At 34.4% G+C, this 26,644-nt stretch overlaps 1 protein-coding gene across 8 annotated transcripts in view; it reads right to left on the reverse strand.

Annotated features, from left to right (window-relative positions):
- LOC106978369 (A disintegrin and metallopeptidase domain 3-like) overlaps window positions 1–26,644 on the reverse strand; it is a 151,898-nt gene that overhangs the window by 71,087 nt on the left and 54,167 nt on the right. For all 8 annotated transcript variants that reach the window (XR_008295986.1, XM_015076052.3, XM_053216566.1 and 5 more), the window contains 5 exons: window positions 23,907–23,978; window positions 23,504–23,670; window positions 21,853–21,934; window positions 19,799–19,935; window positions 8,127–8,313 (listed from right to left, as the gene is read on the reverse strand). Coding sequence is in view for 7 of the 8 variants with exons in the window: in XM_015076052.3 (XP_014931538.2) it covers window positions 8,127–8,313; window positions 19,799–19,935; window positions 21,853–21,934; window positions 23,504–23,670; window positions 23,907–23,978 (645 nt within the window). In the remaining variant the exon portion in view is untranslated. The remainder of the gene's footprint in view (window positions 1–8,126; window positions 8,314–19,798; window positions 19,936–21,852; window positions 21,935–23,503; window positions 23,671–23,906; window positions 23,979–26,644) is intronic.

Raw genomic sequence — 26,644 nt, forward strand, 5'->3', positions numbered from 1 at the left:
TACTAGACACAAAACATTCTAAAGACTCCCCTAAAAAACTACTAGAAGTAATAAATTAATTCAGTAAAGTTGCAGGATACAAAATTAATACACAGAAACCAGTAGTATCTCTATACACTAATAACAAAACCACAAAGTAGCAGAAGCAAAAATTAGAGAACAATGCCATTTATAAATGCACCAAAAAGAATAAATTACCTCGGAATAAACTTAACAAAAGAGGTGAAAGACCTATAAACTGAAAACTATAATATATAGAATGTTTTGAGTGTTATGCTGTAAGAGAAGCTGTAATCAGGGATCATTCTTTCAAAACAGTAAATATATCAAGTGCATTTATAAAATAATAATTTATTCTTGATCTCTTGTACTACCTGGATTATCACATAATATTTTATACAAAATTAGATATAATGTTACAATTACACTAACTGCAACATTAGTGTATTATTAAAGTATATCAGACCTTTATCACTATATAACAAGTTTAAATTTACAAGAGCCAGATGATATTCTTTTTTTATTTTTATATTTCAATATTAACTAAAGTGTGTTATGCTTCACAATTTAAATATTTTATTGAAAAACTGTCAATAATATTTAGTGCAGCTAGAGGATTGAATGGAAACTAAATATTAATTCAGGCAGGGGGAGCAAAAATCAATGACATGACAGGAAATTCCAAGGCTAGTATCAAAGAGAAAGCCTACAGTAGAGAGCAAATTTTCACAATACCCAAATCTAGACTAAATACCTGGCTTAGAAATTGACTCTTAAAGACTTATGCTTTAGGAACAGAATGCCATCATGGGACTGGAAGCCAGAACTTTATAAAACAGGTAGCCAAGGTATATCATTGAGAAATTTGAGAATCAAAAGGATGTTTTCTTTTCTCCTAGTTGTCCAAACCATTTTTAAATGTCTCCTCAATATTTAATATCTTACTGAAGTGGTTCTCTATTTCTGGAATAAAATACAGAAGCATATTCATTTTCATATACTCATTTTGGTTGGGAATCCTGATTATTTTGTAAGTATTTTCCAAAATATAAGTCAGTCATTCAAAGTAACATTAATTGGAGGAATCAACAACTTTCATGACTTAATTCTATTTCTATATGCCTGCAAAGGATACTGGGAATTAAAATTTTTTTAAGTATCCAATTTACAATAACATTCAAAACATTAAATGTTTAGGGTTAACTTTAAGAATTAAAGATACCTAAATAAATGGAACAATATGCCATGATCATGGTTTGAAATCATAACATTATGAATAACTCACTTCTTTACAAATTCATCTATAGATTTTTAAAAATCCCAGTCAAAATTCCAGCAGAATTAGGATTTTTTTTCTTTAGGGGATGTGAGTAGAAATAGAAAAGTTGATTCTAAATTTTACATAGAAATGCAAAGACCTGAAATCACCAAATCTATCTTGATTAAAGAAGTGCAAAATATGAAGACACATTTTACCTGATTTTATGAGTTAGGGTAAGGAGAGCTGGTATTGGTATAAGGCTAGATATATGAAACAATGGAACACAAAGTATGTGATGAACCGTTTTTCAATACAGGTGCCAAGAAAAATATAGCTATTCAACAAATGGTCCTGGAACAATTGGATATACATATAGAAAAAATATATCCTGATTCTTAACTTACAAACATTTCTCAAAATGGATCATAGATATACATATAAAAGCTAAAATCAATAAACTTCTAGAACACTTATGAGAAAGCTTCACAACCATGGGATAGATAGGGTGCAAGTAGCATAACACATAAAAGAAAAAAAAAAGATAAACTGAACTCCACCCAATTAAAAATTTGACTTTTTGAAAGATATCTTTAAGAAGATACAAAACCAAGCCACATACTGGGAGAAAATCTGGCAAAAGACTTGCATATAGTTTATATTAAGAATTTCTAGGGGTGCCTGGGTGGCTCAGTTGCCTAAGCATCCAACTTTGGCTCAGGTCATGATCTCCTGGTTTGTGAGTTCAAGCCCTACATCAGGCTCTGTGTTGACAGTTCAGACAGTTCAGATTCTGTGTCTCCCTCTCTCTGCCCCTCACTCACTCTCTCTTTCTCTTTCTTAAAATTAAGTAAACATTATTTTAAAAAAAGAATTTCTCTAACTACATAATAAAAAAGCAAATAACCTTATAAATATGTACAAAATGTTTGAACAGACACTTTAAAAAGGAGGCATATGAAAGTCCCGTAATCATATGAAACACTGTCCAGTATAATTATTCCTAGAGGAAACACAAATTAAAAACACAATGAGATACCAGCACAAATTCAAATGACTAAAATGAAAAAGACTGGCAATAACAAAAGTTGATGACGATAAGGAAAAATTACAACTCTCATACACAGATGGTTGGCATATAAAATATTACAACATTTTGGAAAGAAGTTTGACATGTTGTTATAGGTTTAATAGTTAATCAACTACCATGTCACTCAGCAATTCCACTCCTATATATTTACCCAAGAGAAATGAAAACACAAGTCCAAGCAGATTTGGATATGAATATTTTAGGAGCTTTTTTTTATAAAAGTCCCAAACAAAAACAACCTAAATGTTCATTAATAATTTGATGGACAAACACTCCAAGAATATCCATACAAAGAAATACTACTCTATAACAAATACAAATGAACTACAGATACATTCAATCATATGGATGAATATCAAAAATATATAAAGCAAATGTTCCAGAATCAAAAAAGATCCATAATGTATGATTCATTCATATGAATTTCAATAGGGGACAAAAATAATGAGTTATGACAGAAATCAGAAATTTAGATTCTTATAGGATTTACTTAAGGAGGTATGGTAAACTATGGTAATGTAAATGTTCTATATCTTTTTCTCCACATCTAATTAAGTATATCCTCACTCACTTCCAAAAACATCAGCAAGTCAGAAGAAAAACAAATATAAATAAATATAATGAAGACCACCTAGACACATCACAAATCTTTTTGTTTAAAACCAAAGACAAGGTCACAATGCATTTCTAGACACAAAGATGGGTTCTATGGATCATTTGGCTAGGTATGGCAGACAGAAGCAGGCAGAAGTCATTGGGTACTGACATCTTTAGTGACAATGGGACAAATGGTTTTTGACTATCATTGTTGAGACTCCTGATAAGTTCCATCAGTGGGGAATGATGGTCTTATAATACTAAAAAAAGAAAAAAAATGTTATTATGGTTGTTGTTCACTCACCTACACTATCAAGAAAGTGAATCTACTTTCTTTCTGATGGTGGCCAGAGTTATAGATAGTAAAATTCATGGTGACTAAGAGCAGTTAATCACTCCAACATTTACTGAGTTATGTTCTGACAATGCAAGAGAAAGAAAAGAAATTAGATATACTTGGGCAAAAACCTGATAAAATTATTAAAGCTACCTCATCCAATTACAATATTAGAGATCTATGCTAGTGTTGCTAGATTTGAAGGCTAGGAAGTCATTGTCACTCAAGAACTAACCTCATTCTCAGGGCGCCTGGGTGGCTCAGTCAGTTAAGTGTCCGATTTCGGCTGAGGTCATGATCTCGTGGTATATGAGTTCAAGCCCCACATAGGGCTCTGTGCTGACAGCTCAGAGCCTGGAGCCTGCTTCAGATTCTATGTCTCCCTCTCTCCCTCTCTTCCCCTCCCCTGCTCATGCTCTGTCTTTCTTTGTCTCTCAACAATAAATAAATCTTAAAAAAAAATTAAAAAAAAAAAAGAACTTCATTCTCTAAGTACAGTTGGTCAATGACCACTCTGGCTAATGGCATGCACATGAAGAATGGGAATGTGAAAACCTCTTGGGGCTTATTGCAGTAGGTCTTTACAGCCATAATAAAACTGGCCTATCCATAATGAATCTCCATTCTCCAATAAATACCTTGAAATCCAGTGGGTCAAGCTACCTCTTCCCTTAGGTGCACTGTGACTCTGTCCTAGATTTTTAATAAAGACTAAGTGCTCAGATGATGAAATAGTCACCCAAATCAGTTCACTTAAAACCATTCTAGTGCAACCAGCCTATCAGACAACTCATTTTCCTCTTGTGTCTAGGAATAGTCTCTGGAAACTATTCATGAACTGGGCAATAAGGTCTCCAGAATGGATGCATTGGCAAAGTCCAAACAAAATTCCATGCAATTCAAGGGCCAGAAGATAAATAAATCAACCAATAATTGAAGTCTGAGCCATAGGTTCATGTAGATCTGGATATTAAGCCAGAGAGAATCTAATGAGAACATTAATAGTCTGCTCTTGGGAGAAATTCTCACTACTGACCTAAAGAAGACCCATGGTACTTAAATACTTGGGCCATGACAATGGACTGTTCCTGGCCACTCTTGTGCTTTACTGTGGACAAGTAAAAGGAAGACAAGAGGGCCTCAATTCCCTATCTGACATAATGCATTTGGATTAGCATTGACCCAACACCTTTGGCACCTTCCTTCAAAAATAAACAGAGCAAGGATATAGGGTTTCATCCAAATAGAATGAAAGCTATATATGTTGGTTAAGGTGTGGCAGTGAACTGATGATAGTTGGCCTGCCCTTTCCTCTCTCCTAAGCGTTGCAGCACAGTCCATTATGGTACTGAGAAATGGATACATGCACTCCAATGATTTCACTCACATGTCGAACTTAAAAAATAAAGTAGATAAACATAGAGGGGAAAGAAGAAAGAGGCAAATCCATTAACAGACTCTTAACTATAGAGAACAAACTAAGGATTGCTGGAGGGGAGGTGGGTGGGGGATGGGTTAAATGGGTGATGACTATTAAGGTGGGCACTTGTGATGACTCCTGGGCCTTATATGTAAGTGACGAATCACTACATTCTACTACTGAAGCATGTTAACTAATGGGAGTTTACATAAAAATTTGGAGAGGAAAAAAAACAATTTCACACACTTTTAAAAATATATTACCATAGACTTACGAAATTTTAGAATTATTACTACTTTATTTTTCTAATAAAATAAAACACATTTGACCAGATAAATTAATAGACATATACAGAGCATTCCATCCAGAAGCAGCAAGAATACACATTTTTCTCAAGTGCACATGGAACATTCTCCATTTTAGATCATGTGTTGGCCACAAAAGAAGTCTCAGTACTTTTAAGAAGACTAAAATCATATCAAACATCTTTTCTGACAAAGGTATGAAACAAGAGATCAATTACAAAAAGAAAACTAGAAAAATTAAAAATTCAGTATATGGTGGTAAAATAGTATGATAGTGAATAACAAATAAGTCAATAAAGAAATTTTTTAAAACTCAAAATATACCTTGAGATGAATGAAATTTAAATCCAACATAAAAAAAAATCTATGGGATGCAGTAAAAGCATTTCCAAGTGGAAAGTACATAGCAATATAGGCCTACCTCAAACAACAAAAAAATTTTAAACAATTTAATTTTATACCTATAGGAACTAGAAAAAGAAGAACAAAGTTAGTAGAAAAAAGAAAATAACAAAAATCAGATGTTAGTAAATTAAATGGAGACTGAAATCCCAATCTAAAAGATCAATGAAACCAAGAGTCAATTCTTTTAAAAGATTAAAAATATTCACAAAGTTTTAGCTAGACTCACCAAGAAACAGAAAAAGAAGTTTCATAATAAAATCAGAAATGGAAGAGGAGAGGTTACAACTGATACCATGAAGTACAAAGGTTCATAAGAGACTACTATGAAAAATTATATGCCCATAATTGAACAACTTAGTAGAAATGGATAACTTCCTAGAAATACATATACCAAAACTGAATCATTAAGAAACAGAAAATATGAATAGATTGACTACTAGTAAGGAGATAGGGTCAGTAATCAAAAAACTCCAAAGAATCATAAGACCAAGTCCAGTTGGCTTCACTGGTGAATTCTTCCAAATGTTCACAAAAAATTTAACTAAATGTTACCCTCCTAAACTCTTCCTGAAAACTGAAGAGGAGTGATCACTTTCAAACTTAGTTGATAAGGCCTGAGTGCAAATTATTCAGATGCTTTTTAAGTATATATCCATTACACACTTTGTTCATCTTTCATGCATATATTTCATGTGTATTGTATTTCACAATTATATATCACATAAATATTTATCATTAAAGTGGGCAGAAAACTTCCTTTAAGGAGAACTAAAAAATACTAATGTGTATTTTAAGAAAGAGAATATAATTTAAATAAAATTCTTCACAGTGAAACTTTGACATGCAAAAAACCCTAACAACCAAAAGAAATGATAGGTAAAATAAAGCAAATATTTTCAGAATTAAAGTTATAAGCTATTTTCTAATGTAAAGCACAGAGGTGACAGAAATGCAATATTTATAAAAATGTTATGTAAGTTAATTGGGTTGTAAATTGTAAACCCCATTATTCTGAAAGTGGCCTAGATATGGTTAAAACTTAAATATGTATAGCAAAAATGCAAGAATAATCAGTAAAGGAAAATAAAAAGTATATATCCACTAAATTGCTTAAATAGAGGAAGAAAGAAAAACAAAACACACAGATCAAAAGAAATGAACAAAAATTCAATTAAAAAACAAATGTGGCAAAATGAACATAAAAATATGGAAATTTGGGGCAACTAAAGTTATAAAAAATATGCAGTACGGAGGACTGTAAGGAGTCATAACACCTAAATGTAATGAGGCATACTAGAGAAGATCCTGGCACAGAAAGAGGCTATTCAGTATAAAGAAAAGAAACCTGGGGATGCCTAGGTGGCTCAATTGGTTAAGCATCTGACTTGATTTTGGCTCAGGTCATGATCTCATGGTTCGTGAGTTTGAGTCAGGCTCCATACTGACAGGTGCAGAGCCTGCCTAGGATCTCTCTCTCCTTCTCTCTCTTCCCCTCCCTCTATAAATAAATAAATAAACCAACAAACAAACTTGAACATAAAAAAAGAAAGAAATCTGAATAAATTATAGACTTTAGTTAATTAAAAATATGCAAAAATTAATCACAAAAATATTTAAGAGGATAATCTGATAAATAAAAGATAGATGGGATAATAAATTAAAACCCAATGTAGATCTTGAACTTAACAGTACAGGAAAAGTAAATGAGAATACAGAAATATCATAGAAATGCTAATTAAGGGAAACTAGTGTGTGCATAGATATATAGATATGTCAGACTAAATAGACTTTAAAACAGAAAGCAACACTGGAATAAAGATATTCAGTATTTGAAAATAAAAGTTACATTTCCAGGAAGATATAACAATCTCCACCATAATTCTCTACCATATCAAAAAGCTTCAAAACACAGAAAGCATAAATTGAATAGCCTATAGTAAGAATTAGGCAAATCCAACTGCATAGTTGAAAACATAAATATTATCTCTCAAGTGCCAAGAGTTCAGGTAAATAAGATTCATACAGAAGATTTGAAGCAATCACTTAAAAATTATGATGTAATCAAGTTATGTAGAATTTAGTTTCTAACAATTCAAGAGTTTACATTTTCTCAACCAAATATGGGACATTCCAAAAAATCAACATGCAATATAAAGACAGGCATAATAAAATGCAGATTCGCTATCTTACCAAGAACTGAAAGAAAAAAAAAAAGGTAATGGCAAATACTTAAATATAACAGTAACAAACCAAGGATTATTAACCCAATTCTGTGAAGTTAAGTTAAATAAAGTTACCCCAGATGCAAGGACAGAAATCAGGAGATGAGGAGGTAAACAACAACATACATGTAAGAACCTAATGAACCAATACAGTCTCTCTGGAGGAATTCAGGACATGATTGAGGTAATGATTATAGTATAGATGTTAATAATGTTTATGATACAGAAAGGTGGGTATTGCTCTTAATGGTTACATAATAAAGAAAATCTACCTCTTTAATCCATGCTACACTTACCCCTCACTTAAACTCTTCAAATGCTTCAAATTCAGGATGTCAGTTATCAAAAGCCCCATACCTCCGTATCTTAGATGTTTAATAAAATGGTTCAGCATTTCAAAGAAAGTCCTCCTATATCACATCTATATTTATAAAACTACATGAGAAACACAAAAACAAATCTTTAGATAAATTATTAATGTTTGTCACTAACCTCTGGAAGACCACAATCACACTGTTCTGGTGGTTCCACAATTTTATTACCACAAATTGCAGTTCTTCCTTGGCGAACCACGTCTGAAACTGTTTTATTCTGAAGACATTCAAATTCAGGCTGTGAAACCTTGTGCTTAAATTCATACATGCTGCAACTGCTAAAATACTTTACACCATGGGAATGTCTAAAAATAAATCATATTCTTCAGATAAATGGAATGAAATCAGTATCAAAGTAACACTCTATGAATTACTGAAAAGTACTATAAATTCTGTAATATTTCACTTACCAAAGAGCCAAGAAGGAAGGAAGTGTTTTTATTGTTAATACAAGTTATAAATAACAGCAATAAGTTTATTTCTATGGTAATTCAATATAATAGAACATGTAGAGGAAGTTAAGGTGACATGAGTTAGAATATATTAAAACACAATGCTTGCCACACAAAAATCTTTCTTTACACATATCCTATTATTACTTTCATTATGATTTCCAACATCACAATTATAATCATTATTACAAGCACTAATTATAAGAAAATGAAACATAATAGAAAATTTATGTAGAAAACTGAAGAAATATAATTGAAAATGTTAGTGAAAAATCACAAGCATTTCTTCTTTGATAACAAAATTGATCAATTAAAATATCTCAACATTGATTACAAAAAATGTATAAACCCTATATTCTTTTTATTTTGTTGCCTATGTTAATATTTCTGTGCTTCTATATGTAATATATAATGATTTTTTATTTGATTGTGTAACAACCTAAAATATAGGGAAATGACATAAAAATCATCCAAAAGAATAAATTTTTTCCTGGGATAATGAGGAATAAGTTGTCAAACACAATCCTAGTAACTCTAAATATTTTAATGTACAATTCTTACATAGATATTAATTCTAAAACCTTTCAAAATCAGGAAATAATTATGCATTACTAATATCTAATCTTCAGATGTCATCCAAATTTACCCTTCATCAAAAGATTGGCACTTTATAGCAAAAAGATCCAGTTGAGAGTCAATAATTACATGTATTTTTTTCAGTTTCTTAAAATTTAAAATTTTATTTAAATTCCACTTAGTTAACATGTAGTGTATTATTGGTTTCTGATATAGAATTTAATGATTCATCACTTACATGCAACACCCAGTGCTCATCACAAGTGCCCTCCATAATACCTATCACCCATTTAGCCCAACCTCCCATTCAACAACCCTCAGTTTGTTCTCTATAGTCTCTATACTTAAAAGTCTTTCTTCTGCTTTGTCTCTTTTTTCTCCATGTTCATCTGTTTTATTTCTCAAATTCCACATGAAGGAAATCATATGGAATTTGTCTTTCTCTGACTGACTTATTTTGCTTAGCATTATACTCTCGAGGTCCATCCATATCATTGTAAATGGAAAGATCTCATTCTTTTTTATGGCTGGGTAATATTCTAATATATATATATATATATATATATATATATATGTATATATATATATATATATATATATATATATATATATATATATCTCACATATTTATCCATTCATCAATCAATGGATATTTGGGCTCTTTTCATAATTTGTCTAGAATGCTGCTAGAAACATCAGGGTATTCATGTATCCCTTGAAATCAGTCTTGTGATCCAGTATGTGATCTCAGAGAATGTTCCATGTGCACTTGAGAAGAATGTGTATTCTGCTACTTCTGGACGAAAAGTTCTGAATTTATCTGTCAAGTCCATCTAGTCCAGTGTATCATTCAGGGCCATTGTTTCTTTATTGATTTCCTGCCTAGATGATCTGTCCATTGTTGTAAGTGGAATATTAACATCACCTGCAATTATTGTATTCTTATCAATAAGATTGCTTATGTTTGTGATTGATGTATATATTTGGGTGCTTTCAAATTAGGTGCATAAACATTTATAATCGTTATCTCTTCTTGATGGATAGACACTGTAATTGTGATATAATGCCCTTCTTCATCTCTTGTTACAACCTTTAGTTTAAAATCCAGTTTGTCTGATATTAGTATGGCTATTCCAGATTTCTTTTGACTTCCAGTGGCATGATAAATAGTTCTCCATCCCCTCACTTTCAATCTGAAGGTATCCTCAGGTCTAAAATGGGTCTCTTGTAGACAGCATATAGATGGATCTTGTTTTTTTTTTTTTAATCCATTTTTTTATCCATTCTGATACCCTATGTCTTTTGATTGGAGCATTTACACCATTTACATCAGAGTATTTCATACATTATTATTGAAAGATATGGATTTAGTGTCATTGTGTTATCTGTAGGTTTCATGCTTGCGATGGTATCTCTGGACCTTTGTAGTCTTTGCAGCATTCCACTCACAGAGTCCCCCTTAGGATCTCTTGCAGGGCTAGTTTAGTGGTCATGAACTCCTTCAGTTTTTGTTTGTCTTGGAAAGCCTTTATCTCTCCTTCTATTCTGAATGACAGCCTTGCTGGATAAAGGATTCTTGGCTGCATATTTTTCCTATTCAGTACATTGAATATTTTCTGCCACTATCTTGTGGCCTGCCAAGTTTCAGTGGAAAGTTCTACTACTAACCTTATGTGTCTACCCTTTTAGGTTAAGGCCTGTTTATTCCTAGTTGCTTTCAGAATCCTTTGTCTTTGTATTTTGCCAGTTTCACTATAATACGTCATGGAGAAGACCTATTCCTGTTATGTCCGAAGGGAGTTCTCTATGTCTCCTGGATTTGGATGTCTGCTTCCTTCCCCAGATTGGGGAAGTTTTCAGCTATAATTTGTTCAAGTAAACCTTCTGCCCCTTTCTCTCTCTTCTTTTTCTGGAACTCCTATAATATGGATATTATTACCCTTCATTGAATCATTTAGTTCTCTAATTCTCCCCTCATGGTATAGTAATTTTTATCTCTCTTTTTCTCAGCTTCATCATTTTCCATAATTTTGTCTTCTATTTCACTTATTCTCACCTCTGCCTCTTCCAACCTCACTGTCACTGCATCTAGTTTATTCTGCACCTCATTTACATTTCTTAATTTGTCATGACTATTTTTCAGTTCCTTGATCTCTGCAGCAATAGATTCTCTGCTAACTTCTATGCTTTTTTCAAGCCCAGTGATTAAACTTATGACTATTATTCTAAATGCTTGATCATATATATTGCTTATATCTGTTTAGAGCAATTCTTTAGCTGTCATTTCTTCTTGGAATTTCTTTTGAGAATTCTTCTGTTTTATCATTTTGGCTAGTTTTCTTTCCCTTATATGTTTTAATAGCTTGTTATGTGTCCTGAACTGGCAAGCACTATGATATTAAAGAGGGGTCATACATTGTCCAAGGCCTGGCCCATCAGGAGGTATTTTTGCAGTGTGTTACATGCTGTCTGTTGTTGTGACTCTGGTTGCCATATCTCCCTATTTGTAGTGGTGGTTTGAACCCTCCACCAGGTGTGCTTTGATTTGTTCATTGAAGTAACCTTGGGAAAAACAATTTTTTTAAAAAAAGGGGATGGTGGTGGTGGTGGTGGAAGAAGCCTTATCCCATACAAAGAGAGAAATGACTGGGGCGGGGAAAAATAAAATAAAATAAAATATAATATAAAATAAAATAAAATAAAATTGACCAGGCAGAGAAACTATATGGTTTAATCTAGAGAGAGAGGAAAATAAAGAATAAGGAGATACAGAACAGGTGTAAAGAGAACATATTAAATATGTCTGCTTATACAACCAGAATAACCAGACTAGAGAAGGGAAATATAAGAGGAAGAAAAGGAAGAAGAAGAAGAAAAAAATATATAGAATTGACCAAGAATTAAATTAAAAAATGCAAAACCCTGGGTGCCTCAGAACCAGTGGCTGCACTGATCTGGAAGAGGGCTGTCTGATTGGTCAGCATCAATCCCACTCCAATAGATAGCTAGTTACCATGTCCACAGGGGTGTGGTTTGGTGTAGGCGACCTGCCTCCACTGTGGGCCCCTTGGTACCCTGAAGCCCCACCTTTTGGTGATGAGGAGAAAAATGGTGACACCGTCCCCTGAGGTGTCCCCCTCCCCCCAGGCTGTCCTCACAGTGCTGCATAGGTGAGAGCAGGTTGCTTCCCCCTGCCCCGCTCCACAGTCTCCCACGCCTACTAGGCACTTGACTGGAATTCAAACCCTGACGTCTTAAAAGATCTTGCTCTGCACACCCAGGTTCTGGGGAAGTGCCCTGCCTATAATGGGCCTCTGGCTGGCGGGCGCAGGCAGGGTCCTTTGTCCTTAGAATGGCTATATACCTTATTCCCCCAGCACTCCAGGGAGGGGATTGCTTTCTCCCACTGCGGACTGCGCCTCTGAGCTAGTTACCAAGCCCAGGGCTAGCTCCCCTCCTCCCAGGCGCATGAACAGGGCAGCCAGTCCCAGTTCCGAGAAAGCCCTGCAGTTAGAAATTGGATCTTTCTCCGTTTTTTTCCGATCTCCAGTCCATGGTTTTTCTCTTGTCCAAATACAATCCTACACTTCCACACCCTCTCTTTCTCTTCCTTTTGTCTCTCCATAAAAGAGGATCCCTCCTCTCTGTGCCTATGCCACCTGTTATATCTCTCCCAGTTCACAATCATGCACCTATGGCCTGCCAAGTTGTCCCCGTGGGCCCCTGGAGATGTCTCTGTGATTCTGAAGCCTGGACTCTTGGAATTCCAAGTCCGCTGGCCTCAACACTACTGTGTTTGAGGGAAGAAGGAACTTCGGATCCCCTACTTCTCCACCATGTTGACAACTCTTCTTTTTTATCCAAATCAGTCTTTTGGATCCTATGGGTAAATACCCAGTAGTACAATTGCTGGATCACATGGTAGTTCTATTTTTAATTTTTGAGGAAGGTCCATACTGTTTTCTGGAGTGGCTGCACCAGTTTTCAGTCCCACCAACAGTGGGACTTTCTCCTCATCCTTACTAATACCTGTTGCTTCCTGGGTTGTTAACGTCAGCCATTCTGACTGGTGTGAGGTGGTATCTCATTGTAGTTTTGATTTGCATTTCTCAGATGATTCTTTTCTTGTGTCTGTTACCCATCTTATCTTCTTTGGAAAAAGATCTATTCATGACTTCTTCCCATTGTTTAACTGGATTATTTGCTTTTTGGGTGTTGAGCTTAATAAGTTCTTTATAGATTTTGGATACTAACTCTTCATCAGATATGTCATTTGCAAATATCTTCTCCTATTCCAAACATTGTCTTTTACTTTTATTGAGTGCTCCTTCCCTGTGCAGAAGATTTTTATCTGGATAAAGTCCTAATATTTCATTTTTGCTTTTGTTCCCCTTGTCTCAGGAGACACATCTAATAAGAAGTTGCTACAGCTGATGTCAAAGAGGTTGCTGCCTGTGTTGCCCTCTAGGATTCTGATGGTTTCCTGTCTAACGTTTAGGCCCCTTATCCATTTTGAATTTATTTTTGTGTATGGTGTAAGAAAGTGGTGCAGTTTCATTCTTCTGCATATTGCTGTCCAGTTTTCCCAACACCATTCGTTGAAGACACTGTGTGTTTTCCATTGGATATTCTTTCATGCTTTATCAAAAATTAGTTGACCATATAATTTTGGGTCCATTGCTGGGTTTTCTATTCTGTTTTCCTGATCTCTGATTCTTTTTCTGTACCCGTACCATACTGTCTTAATCACTACAGGAGTGTAACATAACTTGGAGTCCAAAATTGTGATAGTTCCAGCTTTGCTTTTCTTCTTCGAGATTCTTGTCTATTTGGGGTCTTTTGAGGTTCCATACAAATTTCAGGATTGTTTGTTCTAGCTCTGTGAAAAATGCTGTTGGTATTTTGATAGGGATTGAATTAAAATTGTAGATTGCTTTGGGTAATATAAACATATTAACAATATTTGTTCTTTCAATCCATGAGCATGGAGTGATCTTCCATTTCCTTGTGTCATCTTCAATTTCTTTCATCGGTGTTTTACAAAAGTTTTCAGAGTACAGATCTTTTCCCTCTTTGGTTAGGTTTATTCTAAGTTATCTTAGGATTTTTGGTGCAGTTGTAAATGGGATCGATTGCTTGATTTCTCTTCCTGCTACTTTATTACTGGTGTGAAATTCAACAGATTTCTCTATGTTGATTTTGTATCCTGCCACTTATTCAATTCATTTATCAGTTCTGGCAATTTTTGGTGGAGTCTTTTGTGTTTTCCATATAGATTATCATGCCATCTGTAAATAGTGAAAGTTGGACTTCTTCCTTGCCTTTTATTATGTTTTGTTGTCTGATTGCTGAGGCTAGGACTTCCAGTACTATGTTAAATAACAATGGTGAGAGTGAACATCCCCATCTTGTTCCTGACCTTACAGGAAAAGCTCTCAGGTTTCCCTTAATGAGGATATTAGCAATGGGTTTTTCACATATGGTCATATGTTTCTTATCCTATCTTTTATTAATATGGTGTATCATGTTGACTGATTTGCAAGTATGAACCACCCTTGTAGCCCAGGAATAAATCCCACTTGATCATGGTGAATGATTCTTTTAATGTACTATCATTCAGTTTGCTAGTACCTTATGAGAATTTTTTTTATCCATTTCATTTCAATATTGGCCTGTAAATCTCCTTTATACTGGAGTCTTTTGTCAGGTTTTTGATTCAAGTTAATGCTGGCCTGCTGAAATGAGTTTGTAAATTTTCCTTTGTTTTTTATATCTTGGAATGGTTTGAGAGAGTAGGTATTAATCTTCTTTAGATGTCTGATAGAATTTACCTGTGAAGCCATCTGGCCCTGGACTTTTGTTTGTCCTGAGATTTTTGAATACTGATTCCATTACTTTGCTGCTAATCATGTCAAGTTTTCTATTTCTTCCTGTTTCAGTTGTAGTTTATATGTTTCTAAAAGTTTATACATTTCTTCCAGGTTGTCCAATTTGTTGGCATATAATTTTTCATAATATTCTTTTATAAATTTGTTTCTCTATGGTCTTGGCTGTTATTTCTACTCTCTCATTTGTGATTCTATTTATTTGAGTCTTTTCTTCTTGATAAGTCTGGCTAGGGGGTTATCAATTTTTTTAATTATTTCAAGGAACCAGCTCCTGATTTCATCATCTGTTCTATTTTTTTTAGGTTTCTGTATCATTTATGTCTGTTCTAATCGTTACTGTTTTCTTCCTTCTGCTGGCTTTAGGCTTAATTTGTTATTTTTTCTTTAGCTCCTTTAAGTATAAGGATAAGATTTGAGATTATTACTTGAGATTTTTCTTACTCCAGAGGTAGGCCTGCATTGCCATATACTTCCCTCTTAGGACCACTGGTGCTACATCTAAAATTTTTTGGACTGTTGTGTTTTCATTTTCATTGTTTCCATGTATTTTTTAATTTGTTCTTTGATTTCCTGGTTGACCCATTCATTCTTTAGTAAGATGTTCTTTAGCCTTCATGTATTTGTAGTCTTTCCAAATTTTTTATTATGGTTGACTTCAAGTTTCATAGCATAGTGATCAGAAAATATGCATGGTATGATGTCATTCTTTTAATATTTGTTAAGCCTGATTTGTGACTTAGTATGTGATCTATTCCAGAGAATGTCCCATGTGGACTCAAAAAGAATGTGTATTCTGCTGCTTTGGGATGAAATATTCTGAATATATCTGTTAAGTCCATCTAGCCCATTGTGTCATTCAAAGCCATTGTTTCTCTGTTGATTTTCTGCTTAGATGATCTGCCCATCAGTATAAGTGGAGTGTTAAATTCCCCTACTATTATTGTATTATTCTCAATGGATTCATCTATGTTTGCTATTTTTATTGATTGAGTGCTTTCACGTTGGGAGCATGAGATTTACTATTTACTATTATTAGACCTTGTTGGATAGTTCCCTTTATTATGATATAATGCCCTTGTTCATCCCTTGTTACAGTCTTTGATTTAAAATGTAGTTTGTCTGATATTGCTACTCCAGCTTTCTTTTGACTTCCATTTGCATGACAAATGGTTTTCTAGCCATTCACTTTCAGTCTGCAGGTGTCCTTAGGTCCAAAATGAGTCTCTTGCAGACAGCATATAGATGGATCTTGTTTTTTATCCAGTCTGATACCCTATGTTTTGTGATTATAGCATTTAGTCCATTCACATTCAGAGTAATTATTGAAAAATATGTATTTAGTGCCTTTTTATTACTTGTTTTGTCATTAGTTCTGGAGATTTTCTCTGTTCCTTTCCAGTCTTTGTCCATTTTGTCTTTCCTTCCCACTCGAAGAGTCCCCTTTGATATTTCTTGCAGGGCTGGATGAAGGGTCACAAGTCCTTTAGTTTTTTGTTTGTCTGGGAAACTCTTTATTCTGAATTACAGCCTTGATGGATGGAGTATTCTTGGCTACAGGTTTTTCTCATTCAGCTCATTAAATATATCATGACACTCCCTTCTAGTTTGCCATGTTTCTGAGGAGAGATCTGCAGCTAGAGTTATGTGTCTTCCATTGTAAGTTAGGGACTTCTTTTTCCTTGCTGCTTTTAGGATGTCTTCTTTATCACTATATTTTGCAAATTTAACTACAATATGTCTTGGTGTTAGCCTGCTTTTGTTGATTTTGATGGGAGTTCTCTGTACCTCCTGGATTTGGATTCCAGATTAGGGAAGTTTCCTTCCCCAGATTAGGAATGTTTTCAGCTTTTATTTCCTCAAATAAGCCTTCTCCTTCTTGTTCAGCTTCATTCTTTTCCATTATTTTATATTCTGTATCACTTACTCATTCCTTTACTTTGTCCATCCTTGTAGTCATTACATCCAATCTGTTTTGAATTTCAGTTATTCCATTTTTTATTTCTGATTTTTTAAAATTCTTTTCTCTCTGTGGTAAGGGCTTCCCTGATATCATCCATTCTTTTCTCAAGCCCAGCGAGTATGCTTATAATTGATGCTTTAAATTCTCCATCAAGCATATTATAGATAGATAGATAGATAGATAGATAAAGAGAGAGATAATTTCTCTTAGATCTCTGGCTGTGACCTTTCTTGTTCTATCTTTTGGGATGAATTCTTCTGTCTTGTTATTTTGTCTAAGTCTCTTCTTCTGTGTGTTAGAGAAACCTGTTATGCTTCCTGCTCCTGAGAGTAATGGCTTTATGAAGAAAAGGTCATATAGTGCCCAAGAGCTGGCACTTCAGGGAATGTCTCTGGTGTGTTCTGTGTGCACTGTGCTGCTGTGTTTTGGTTGCTCTATCCTTCAGGCCAATCCTCTGCAAAAGGTTTCCTAGCCTATAGTGGGGAGTGTTTGGACCCTGACCAGACTGGTGAGTTTTAACTAAGTGTGCTCTAGTCAGCTTGGTAAATGAGACTTGAGGCTACTTCCACTAGAATTGAAGCCTTGTAAAACTGTGTTTGGGAGATGTGGTGCATGCAGGTGTTTCTGCTGGTGTTCTGGGGAAGGGGACTGCTGCACTGGTTCTCAGGCACCCTTGCCTGAGAAAAGCAGTAGCAGCAGAGCACAGGAGGGTGGGACTTGCAGGTTAGGCAGCCAGTATTGGAGCTGTGCTGTTTATTGAAGCTGGTAAGAGACAGAAGAGGGAAATGGCACCAGCCAGCTCCTCTGTCCTCAGAGAGGGGTCTCCATGCTGCTGCTCTCAGGGAAGTACTCTCGGAAGAGTGAATAATTTCCCCTCCTATGTCCCAGCATTTTTCAGGTTGCTGTCTTCACACTGTCTCTGGGTTGCTTGCTTGTCTGGAGCCACACAGTGCAGCTCTATCCCAGCCAAGCTGCTGACTTTTAAAACTCCAAACTTTAGGGGTGTGCTATGGTGGGAGACTGTACTGGTCTTCTGGGGGAAGGTCTGGCTATGTTGGGATGGATGCAGATTTACCGTGAAAGGCAGTCACATGAGAGCACAGGGACATGAGATTTGAAGCAAGCAGCCTAAACGGCCAGTGTCCATTCAGGTTAGCCCCCCCTCAGCAGGTGTCTCTGCGTTTATGCTGAGGAACAGGTGAGGAAATGGCACCTCTCCAGGGACACCAACTCTTGTGTCCCTGGAGAGGCATCTCTGTGAATGCCACCTCTCACAGATGTGTTCCAAGAAGAGGGAACAGTCTCTCCTCTGTGCACCTTTAGGTGATCCTCATATCCAGTTATTTGGAGAGAAATACCTTGAGAAATTTTTGGTGCATTTCAATTTGGGAAACTTGTGCTTTTATTTTTTTGTTTATTTTCCAAGTTTCACTCTGTATTTTTGAGAGAATAAAATACCATTTTGTGGGAGGCTAAAATACCATGCTGACACTTTTTACCATTTGATTTCCATCCTCTCCCTTATTCTTACAACATATTCTTCCCTAGGTAAAACTCCATTCCATTTTGGTTCTTGTTCTAATATTTTCTTCTTTCCTTTCTCACTACATATCACTGGTTTTCCTCAATTACTCAGCCTGTAAATACGAAAGGACACAAAGCTAAATCTTAAGGCACCTCTCTCATCACTCTTTCAACTTCTTTCAAAATATTCTGTTCATGGTTTTAACTTCCATCAATAAATTGATGGCTCACACATTCCAAATTCCTTGTCCTCTGAGATCAGAACCTGTGTAACTGTGTATTTAATTCTGATGACTCAGAATCCCCAAATTAACATAAACTGCCCTTAAGACTTCTCTTTTCCTAAATAATTGCCTTTTTCAATATCTGTTAATAATTGTGATATTTAAAAGCCTACAAATAATTCTTCATATCTTTTTCCCTCTCAATCTTAATATATTGTATTAATGAGAATCATCTCCAAAATATTACTATATAGTTGTTCCCTCTGATATATTTTATATTCATTTTAAGGTAATTTTACTATCCATACTGCATAAATCAATTTAAAATGTGTTTTGTTAACATTTATGATAAAACTCCAACTCTTCATTATGATTACATAATCAGGCTCTTTCATACATTCCTGAATCACCACCTGACTTATTTCCCTGACTTGTTATGCTTTAGTCTCATTGCATTTTACTTTCTTTCCCCAAGGGCTAAAACATTCTTCCTTATAGTCCCAGCCATTTTCTTTTTCATTTTTATCCTTCCCCCCAATTTCCTTATTCTAGTCTTTTGAGCTTTTCAATCTACTTGCTATTCGAATATCACTTCATTTGCTGGCCCTGAAAAGTTTTCAACAAGCTCTTTACATACATGACCAGATTAATTTCCCTCATAACTGTTTCCTCAGGAAAACTTTCCTTTATTAGAAAGTTTCTTCTTCAAATGTATTCCCTATTTATTTCCTTCTTGGCATAAGCTTAGTTTATTCTTTGTTTATTCTTGTGCCTAATTTTTAATTTTTAGACCCTGATAGACTAAGATATTTAAGACATATCTATCTTGTTAACCATTTGTAAGACTAATACAATCCCTGCAACACAGTGATTACTGTGATGATTATTACATAATATTGTTAGTTGAATGAATTTCACCTCAAGAGTGTGGTAAACCCCCAGAAAGTAATCATCAACATTCACTTTCTGTGTAACATTGAATGTAGAAATATTAAGCACATTTTCTACAATATGAAATACTCCACTTTAAATAAGTTTAAACAAGCACCTTATGTATTTAATAAAAATATTCTTACTCAAGTTGTATTGCAAGAGATTATACATCAGTGACTACTACAAACAATTCCCAAAAGAAGACACAAATTTGATAAAAAATAAAATCTTACATTGCTCCAGGATTCATTATGCATGTAGTTCCTGGGCAGTAACAATTGTAGATCTCATCGTATGTTAATCCCAGATTAATTCCAAGCAACTGTGCCATAACAACTGAAAATGCATCTAAAGTTATCACCTGCGGATACTAAATGCAAAACAAAACAAAACAAAACAGAATTGTTTTTTCTGTTTCTTGACAGGAGGCAAATGCCTCCTTGATCTTTTCTTTTTGGCCATATAACCTAAATTCAAATACAAATTTAAGAAACTACTGTGCCAAATATCACTATTTTCTTAGGACTATGGAAAATTAGAAAAAAAAATAGGCAAATTTTGTTTTTCTTTTTGGGTTGTAGTATGTTGAATCCAAATAGCACTGATATATAACAAAATAAGATTAATGCTACCATATGGTTTTATTACATATTATATTTCAATAAGCTTTAACACAATTTTAGAAGAGAATGCATTGTTTCAGTAACTATATTACTTTTCAATGAACACTTAGAAAAATAAACAGATTCTTAAGGGTTGAATTTTCAATCAGTTTTGACTTCAGAAATATTTTTGGGAGAGAGCCAAATTAATTTTTTTTAAAGACAGAATACAATGACAACTTGCAGGTAGCATTTTTGTCTTCAAAAAAACACTTGGAAAGTAATGATGTCACCAAGACACAAACCCCCAGCAACCGGTAATCTTTTTACCATCTCCAATTTTTCCTTTTTCAGAATACACAGGATGTAGCCTTTTCAGATTGGCTTCTCTCACTAGCTACTACGCATTTTTCTCCATGTCTTCATGGCTTGGTGGCTCATTTTTAAAAATTGGACAGTATTCCTTTATATCAATTTACTCCAGTTTGTTTATCCATTCATGTATTAAAGGATATCGTGGTTGCTTCCAATTTTTAGCAATTATGAATAAAGCTACTATAAACATTCATATGCAGGTTTTCATGTGAACATAAGTATTCAAGTCATTTGGGAAATGCCAAAGAGGACAACTGCTGGATTATATGGTAAGAAAAAAAAAAAATAGACTAAGCACTTGAATAGACATTTCTCCAGAGATAATATGCAAAAAGCAAAAAGCATATGAAAATATGCTCATATCACTAGTAATCATAGAAGTGCAAATCAAAACCACAATGAAGTATCACTTCATACCAGTTAGGATAGCTGCTATTAAAAAACAAGAACAAAAACAGAAGATAATGCATTGATAAAGATGTGATTAATATAAAATGTGAACTTTTGGTAGAATTATAAACTGTTTCAATCATCCTAGAAATAAGTATGATGGTTCCTCACAATATTAAAAGTAGACCTACTATATGATGTAGCAAATACCTACTTCTGGGTATATATCCAAAATAATTAAAATCAATATATCGATGAGCTATCTGCACTCCCCTATTCATGCAGCATTACTCACAGTAGCCAAGGTATGGAAATAACCTAAGTGTCCATTGACAGATAAATGTATAAAAAATGTCATATATATGTATTTGTATGAATATTATTCAGCCATAAAAAGAAAGAAACCCTGCCATTTGCAACAACATAGATGAACTTGGATGAAATTATGCAAAGTGAAATAAGCCAGACACAAAAAGACAAATATTATATGATCTCTCTTATATGTGGAATCTAAAAATGTCATACTCACAGAAACAGAATAGAATGGTGGATTCTGGGGGCTAGATTGGAAATAGGAAGTGGAAAATAGGACCATTTTGGTCAAAAAGTACAAATATTTATTTAAGTAAGATGAAAAGTTCTGGAGATCTGTTTTACAACAATGTGAACTTACCTTAGTACTAATGAATTGTACACTTAAAACTAGCAACAATGGTAGTTTTATGGTATGTGTATTTTACCACAATAGCAAAAGACTTTAAAAATTATAACATTTGAGTTTCAAATCTAACAAAAAAAGCATTTTATAAAAATTTGTCAAAACAGCATGGTAGAAAACTATACATATTTTGTTTCTTGAAGTAGATATTAACTTTTAATACATGAGATAATTACTGAATACATGGGAATAAAATGCATACCAGAGCAATTCCCGCAGCAAACTTTGGATTACATGCCATTCCATGATATGTTGCTCCCACATAATTAAGATGGTTCCTATAACTATAATAAATAATATATTTTCATATAATAAACTTTTTCTTCTGAATAAATGCATTTTAAATTATTACTGACTTAATGACTTTTAAGAATTAAATTTTTCAATAAAGCTTTGTTTAAAAAAATTTTTTTTAATGTTTACTTATTTTTAAGAGAGAGAGAGAGAGAGACAGAGTCTGAGTGGAGGAGAGGCAGAAAGAGAGAGGGAGACACAGAATCTGAAGCAAGCTCCAGGCTTCAAGCAGGCTCCAGACTTCAGCACAGAGCCTGACGCAAGGCTCGAACTCACCCGTCATGAGATCATGACCTGAGCGGAAATCAGACACTTAACCTACTGAGCTACCCAGGTGTCCCTAAAGCTATGTTTCCTACAGTTCATACAGTTCCTACAGGTTCCTACAGTTCCTACAAAGTTAAGTTCTAAAGTCTACTTTAACATTATATGGTATACAGCTCAAAACCCAGCAGTGCCTAATCCTTCCAAAACATTAATTATCACTGTTGCCATCACTGGATGGATATAGTCCTAAGACATACAAGCCAAGATAGCTTACTTCCATGATTTGCACATAGTGAACCCCTACAGTATCTAAAAAATGTTGGAATGGAGGACAAGGAGACAAGGAGACAGAATATGCAGTGGACTCATTAAGAAAAAAAAAAGATTGGGCACCTGGGTGGCTCAGTCGGTTAAGCTTCTGACTTTGGCTCAGGTCATGATCTCACAGTTGGTGGGTTCAAGCCCCACATTGGGCTCTGTGCTGACAGCTCAGAGCCTGGAGCCTGCTTTGAATTCTCTGTCTCGCTCTCTCTCTACCCCTCCCCTGCTTGTGCTCTCTCTCTTTCTCTCTCTCTCAAAAATAAACACTAAAAAATTTATTTTAAAGAAAAAAGAAAAAAAGAGATAGAATGTAGACAGCATCCTTATACATTTCAATCCTTAGTTATTATAGCTCCTGAGTCCCCAAACCTGCCCTTAAATTCCACAGGAAACATCAATAGATTTATAAATCTATTGCATATTATTCAGATGTTCAGAACTGTTTTTATTATTTCCATCTAAATAATCAAATAATTAAAACAAAAAACATATATACTCTTGAAAGAAATAGTGCAAGTAGTTAAATAGCTACTCCTTTGGTCAGTATAGATATACCAGATGGTAACCACATTACTATTTTGATATATTATTTTAACCAGCATTATATGCAACTATTGCATTCTGTTAACTAATGTACTTTGTATTTAAAGTTAAAATAATGGTTTCAATTATTTACCTCTGAAAAAATCTTTAAAATCATTGAGGCCCCATGCTTATCTCAAGGTTTTCTGAATTTTCAAGTTTATTACATTTCCATAGATAAACAGTCTACTCTAATAATGGCTTACTATGACTTAGTGTCTTACATTGTCTTCAGATTTTTATATTTTTCTTTTTGTCAATATGGTATATATACAATCTATTTTTGAGGTGTCTTGTCATAAATGCATAACATATTTTGTATATAATATTGATAGCTAACATATTAAATAATTTGATAAACCCTATATCAATGAAAATAAGATACTTACATTAATAAGTATGCCATATCATGGGACCTCTGAAACAAAAATTGTTCTTTCCATGACACAAATCTTTGTAGTACTTCATTAGCATCCCCACTAAGCAAAATCTTATTTTGATCAGACCAGAGCTCCAAAGAAGTTAGCATAACTGTCACTTTAAGCTGGGAAAATATCTGAAAACAGAAGATACATAATATACAGTTTTAGGTTATCATAAATATAACATTACATCTCTATACATAATGCTAATATATATTCAATTTACACTTTTTTGGAGATGAAATCCATTGGTGGATGAAACTAGTTGGTAGGACTATACTTTCAAAAAACCTGGAAATGCTACATATACAAACAATATTACTACATTAATATGGAATGTTTCTTATTTAAATGAAACATGAATACTTACAGTGTTGATTACACCAACGATATGGACAATTTTCTCAGTTGCAACTGCTACTTCAGAGCCCATGTAATCAAACTAAAAGACAAATTTTGTTTCTTAATCACTAATGAAAATTACTAAACTAACACATTTTAAATGGATACAAAATGTTAAAATAATGCAATGCTCAAGTGAAAAGGAAAAATAGAATTATTATCAAGTGCTTCATAAGTTTTAGGCATAAACCTAGGGACTTTACATATTAGTCAATAACCTTAAAGTAAGAAGATTGTGATTACCTCTTACATATACAGAAAACAGTCAAAAGGATAAGAAGCAGAACTCTTACATATACAGAATGTAAGAGAATGTAACCTTAAAGTAAGAAGATTGTGATCATCTCTTACATATACAGAAAATAGTCAAAAGGATAAGAAGCAGAACTCAAGTCTCCAACTAACTAAACTACTGTCTTTTTTTTCTGCTATAGTATGCTGCCATCATCTGCCTTCATCCAAATAAGATGACATGACTGTATATCCTGGATAAGGAGTGTACTTTCTAAAGACAGAGCTCTGAGGGCCATAATAGTGAATAATTTCAAGAATATGTCCATTCAAAGAAACAGAAATCATATTTTCTCTAAATATTTCTAATTATGTGTGCACACATTTGTAGGTGTTAGCTGAAAACATAAAATTGGCAACTTGGTATCTTCAATAATTTCCAACAAATCTATAGAAGACTACTAACAGAAAATCAAATGTGATGGATAGAGTTCTCTGATACGGCCAAAAGATGTTATCCTCCTAGGTCTTTAAAGACTATTTATGGGGCGCCTGAGTGTCTCAGTTGGTTAAGTGCCTGACTTTGGCTCAGGTCATGATCTCATGGCCCTTGAGTTTGAGCCCTGCTTCGGGCTTTGTGCTGACAGCTCAGAGCCTGGAGCCTGCTTTGGATTCTGTGTCTCCCTCTCTCTATGCCCTTCCCCTGCTTGTGCTCTGTCTCTCTCCCTCTCTCTGTCTCAAAAATAAATATCATTAAAAATTTTTTTAATAAAATAAATACTATTTATACTTTGCTATTTCTCTGTATATAACCTTTCACAATAAATGATACTGTATATTTACACAGTGCAGAATGGGTGGTATGAGTGAAGGTGACTGATCCTTTGCATAACTGAAAATATGAAAAGCAAGACAAAGGAAATAAAAAATATGAGTATGGAAATAAAACCATATATGTCAATAATCACAAATTATCAACAGACCAAATAGTAGGCAAATGACAGAGACTATTAAAATCTACTATGTGCAAATTAAAATAAAAACCTTTAAATTATAAGTACATAGAGATATTAAGAGTCAAAGCATGAAAACATATACAAGTAAAATAATAGACAAAAAGCGTATGTTATATGATAGTTATATTACTTAATATAACAGTTACATTAATATGAAAAAACAAAGCAAAAAATGGACATAATAATTATTACAATGCATTGATAAAAATATTCAATTATCAAGAAATATGAAAGCATTTTAAATTTGACTATAACTAATAGCATAGCAACAAAATGTATAAAATAAAATTTAACAAAATTATAAATAGAAATTGACTATCATAGGAATTTTTACATAATTCTCTTAATCATTCATAGATCAAGCAGACAAATTAACAGTAAACACAAGTTTGCAAAGGCAGAGATTATCTGCGCAGAGAAAAAAAAAGACCTATCAATATTCTGTTTACAAAGCTGTACTTCAAAATTTAAGACAGATAAACCAAACATAAAAGAAGAAATACTAATCATAGCATATTTTAAGGAACTCTTGGAATTTTTTGTAGTTGTTTTGGGGTTTCTTTGTTTTGTTTTGCACGTCATTTGCATTGAAAATGCCTTCTGGGGGCGCCTGGGTGGCGCAGTCGGTTAAGCGTCCAACTTCAGCCAGGTCACGATCTCGCAGTCCATGAGTTCGAGCCCCAAGTCAGGCTCTGGGCTGATGGCTCGGAGCCTGGAGCCTGTTCCTGATTCTGTGTCTCCCTCTCTCTCTGCCCCTCCCCCGTTCATGCTGTCTCTCTCTGTCCCAAAAATAAATAAAAACGTTAAAAAAAAAATTAAAAAAAAAGAAAATGCCTTCTGTTCTTATTGGAATAGTAAGAGTATCCAGCTAAATGGAGACAGAAAAAAAGGCTATTTAGATTTAATTAGCAGCCCTTGGGGGCACTATGCTTATCTCCTCCTTTGGAAAAAGCTAGATAAATATCAGATCATTCTGAACACCCAAGAAATCTATCTGAGGACCTTCAGAACAAACTGCCTGACTAGGGAGAGAAGAGGCCATATTGTGTAGGGTAGGAGGTGCAGAGATGTGATTTGGCTGGGGGGGGGATCAGAATCATGGGTGCTGCAGTGGGGAAGGATCCCTGAATTCAGAGAGAGACAGGAGAGAAAGAGAGAGAAACAGACAGGCAGACACACAGAGACAGACAGAGAGAGACAGAGAGAGACAGAGAGAGAGAGAGCTCTAGTGGAAATAGGATCAGGCCTCTTTTCAATACAGCTTTTAAAACTTGCCACACTCTGAACAAGGTCCAAAGACTCCCCCCTGCAGGCAAGGAAAAGCTCTGCCAAGAAATGAACGGAAGGAAAGGGCAACTAAACACAGCAGCAAAGTGCACACATCATATGCCAGAAACACTTCCTGAGGCATCAGGCCCTGGACAGTAAATGACCTCTTCTTAATAAAGCGATTACTTCC

Source organism: Acinonyx jubatus, chromosome B1 (assembly GCF_027475565.1).
Source record: "Acinonyx jubatus isolate Ajub_Pintada_27869175 chromosome B1, VMU_Ajub_asm_v1.0, whole genome shotgun sequence".
In the NCBI taxonomy this organism is placed as follows: Eukaryota; Metazoa; Chordata; class Mammalia; order Carnivora; family Felidae; genus Acinonyx; species Acinonyx jubatus.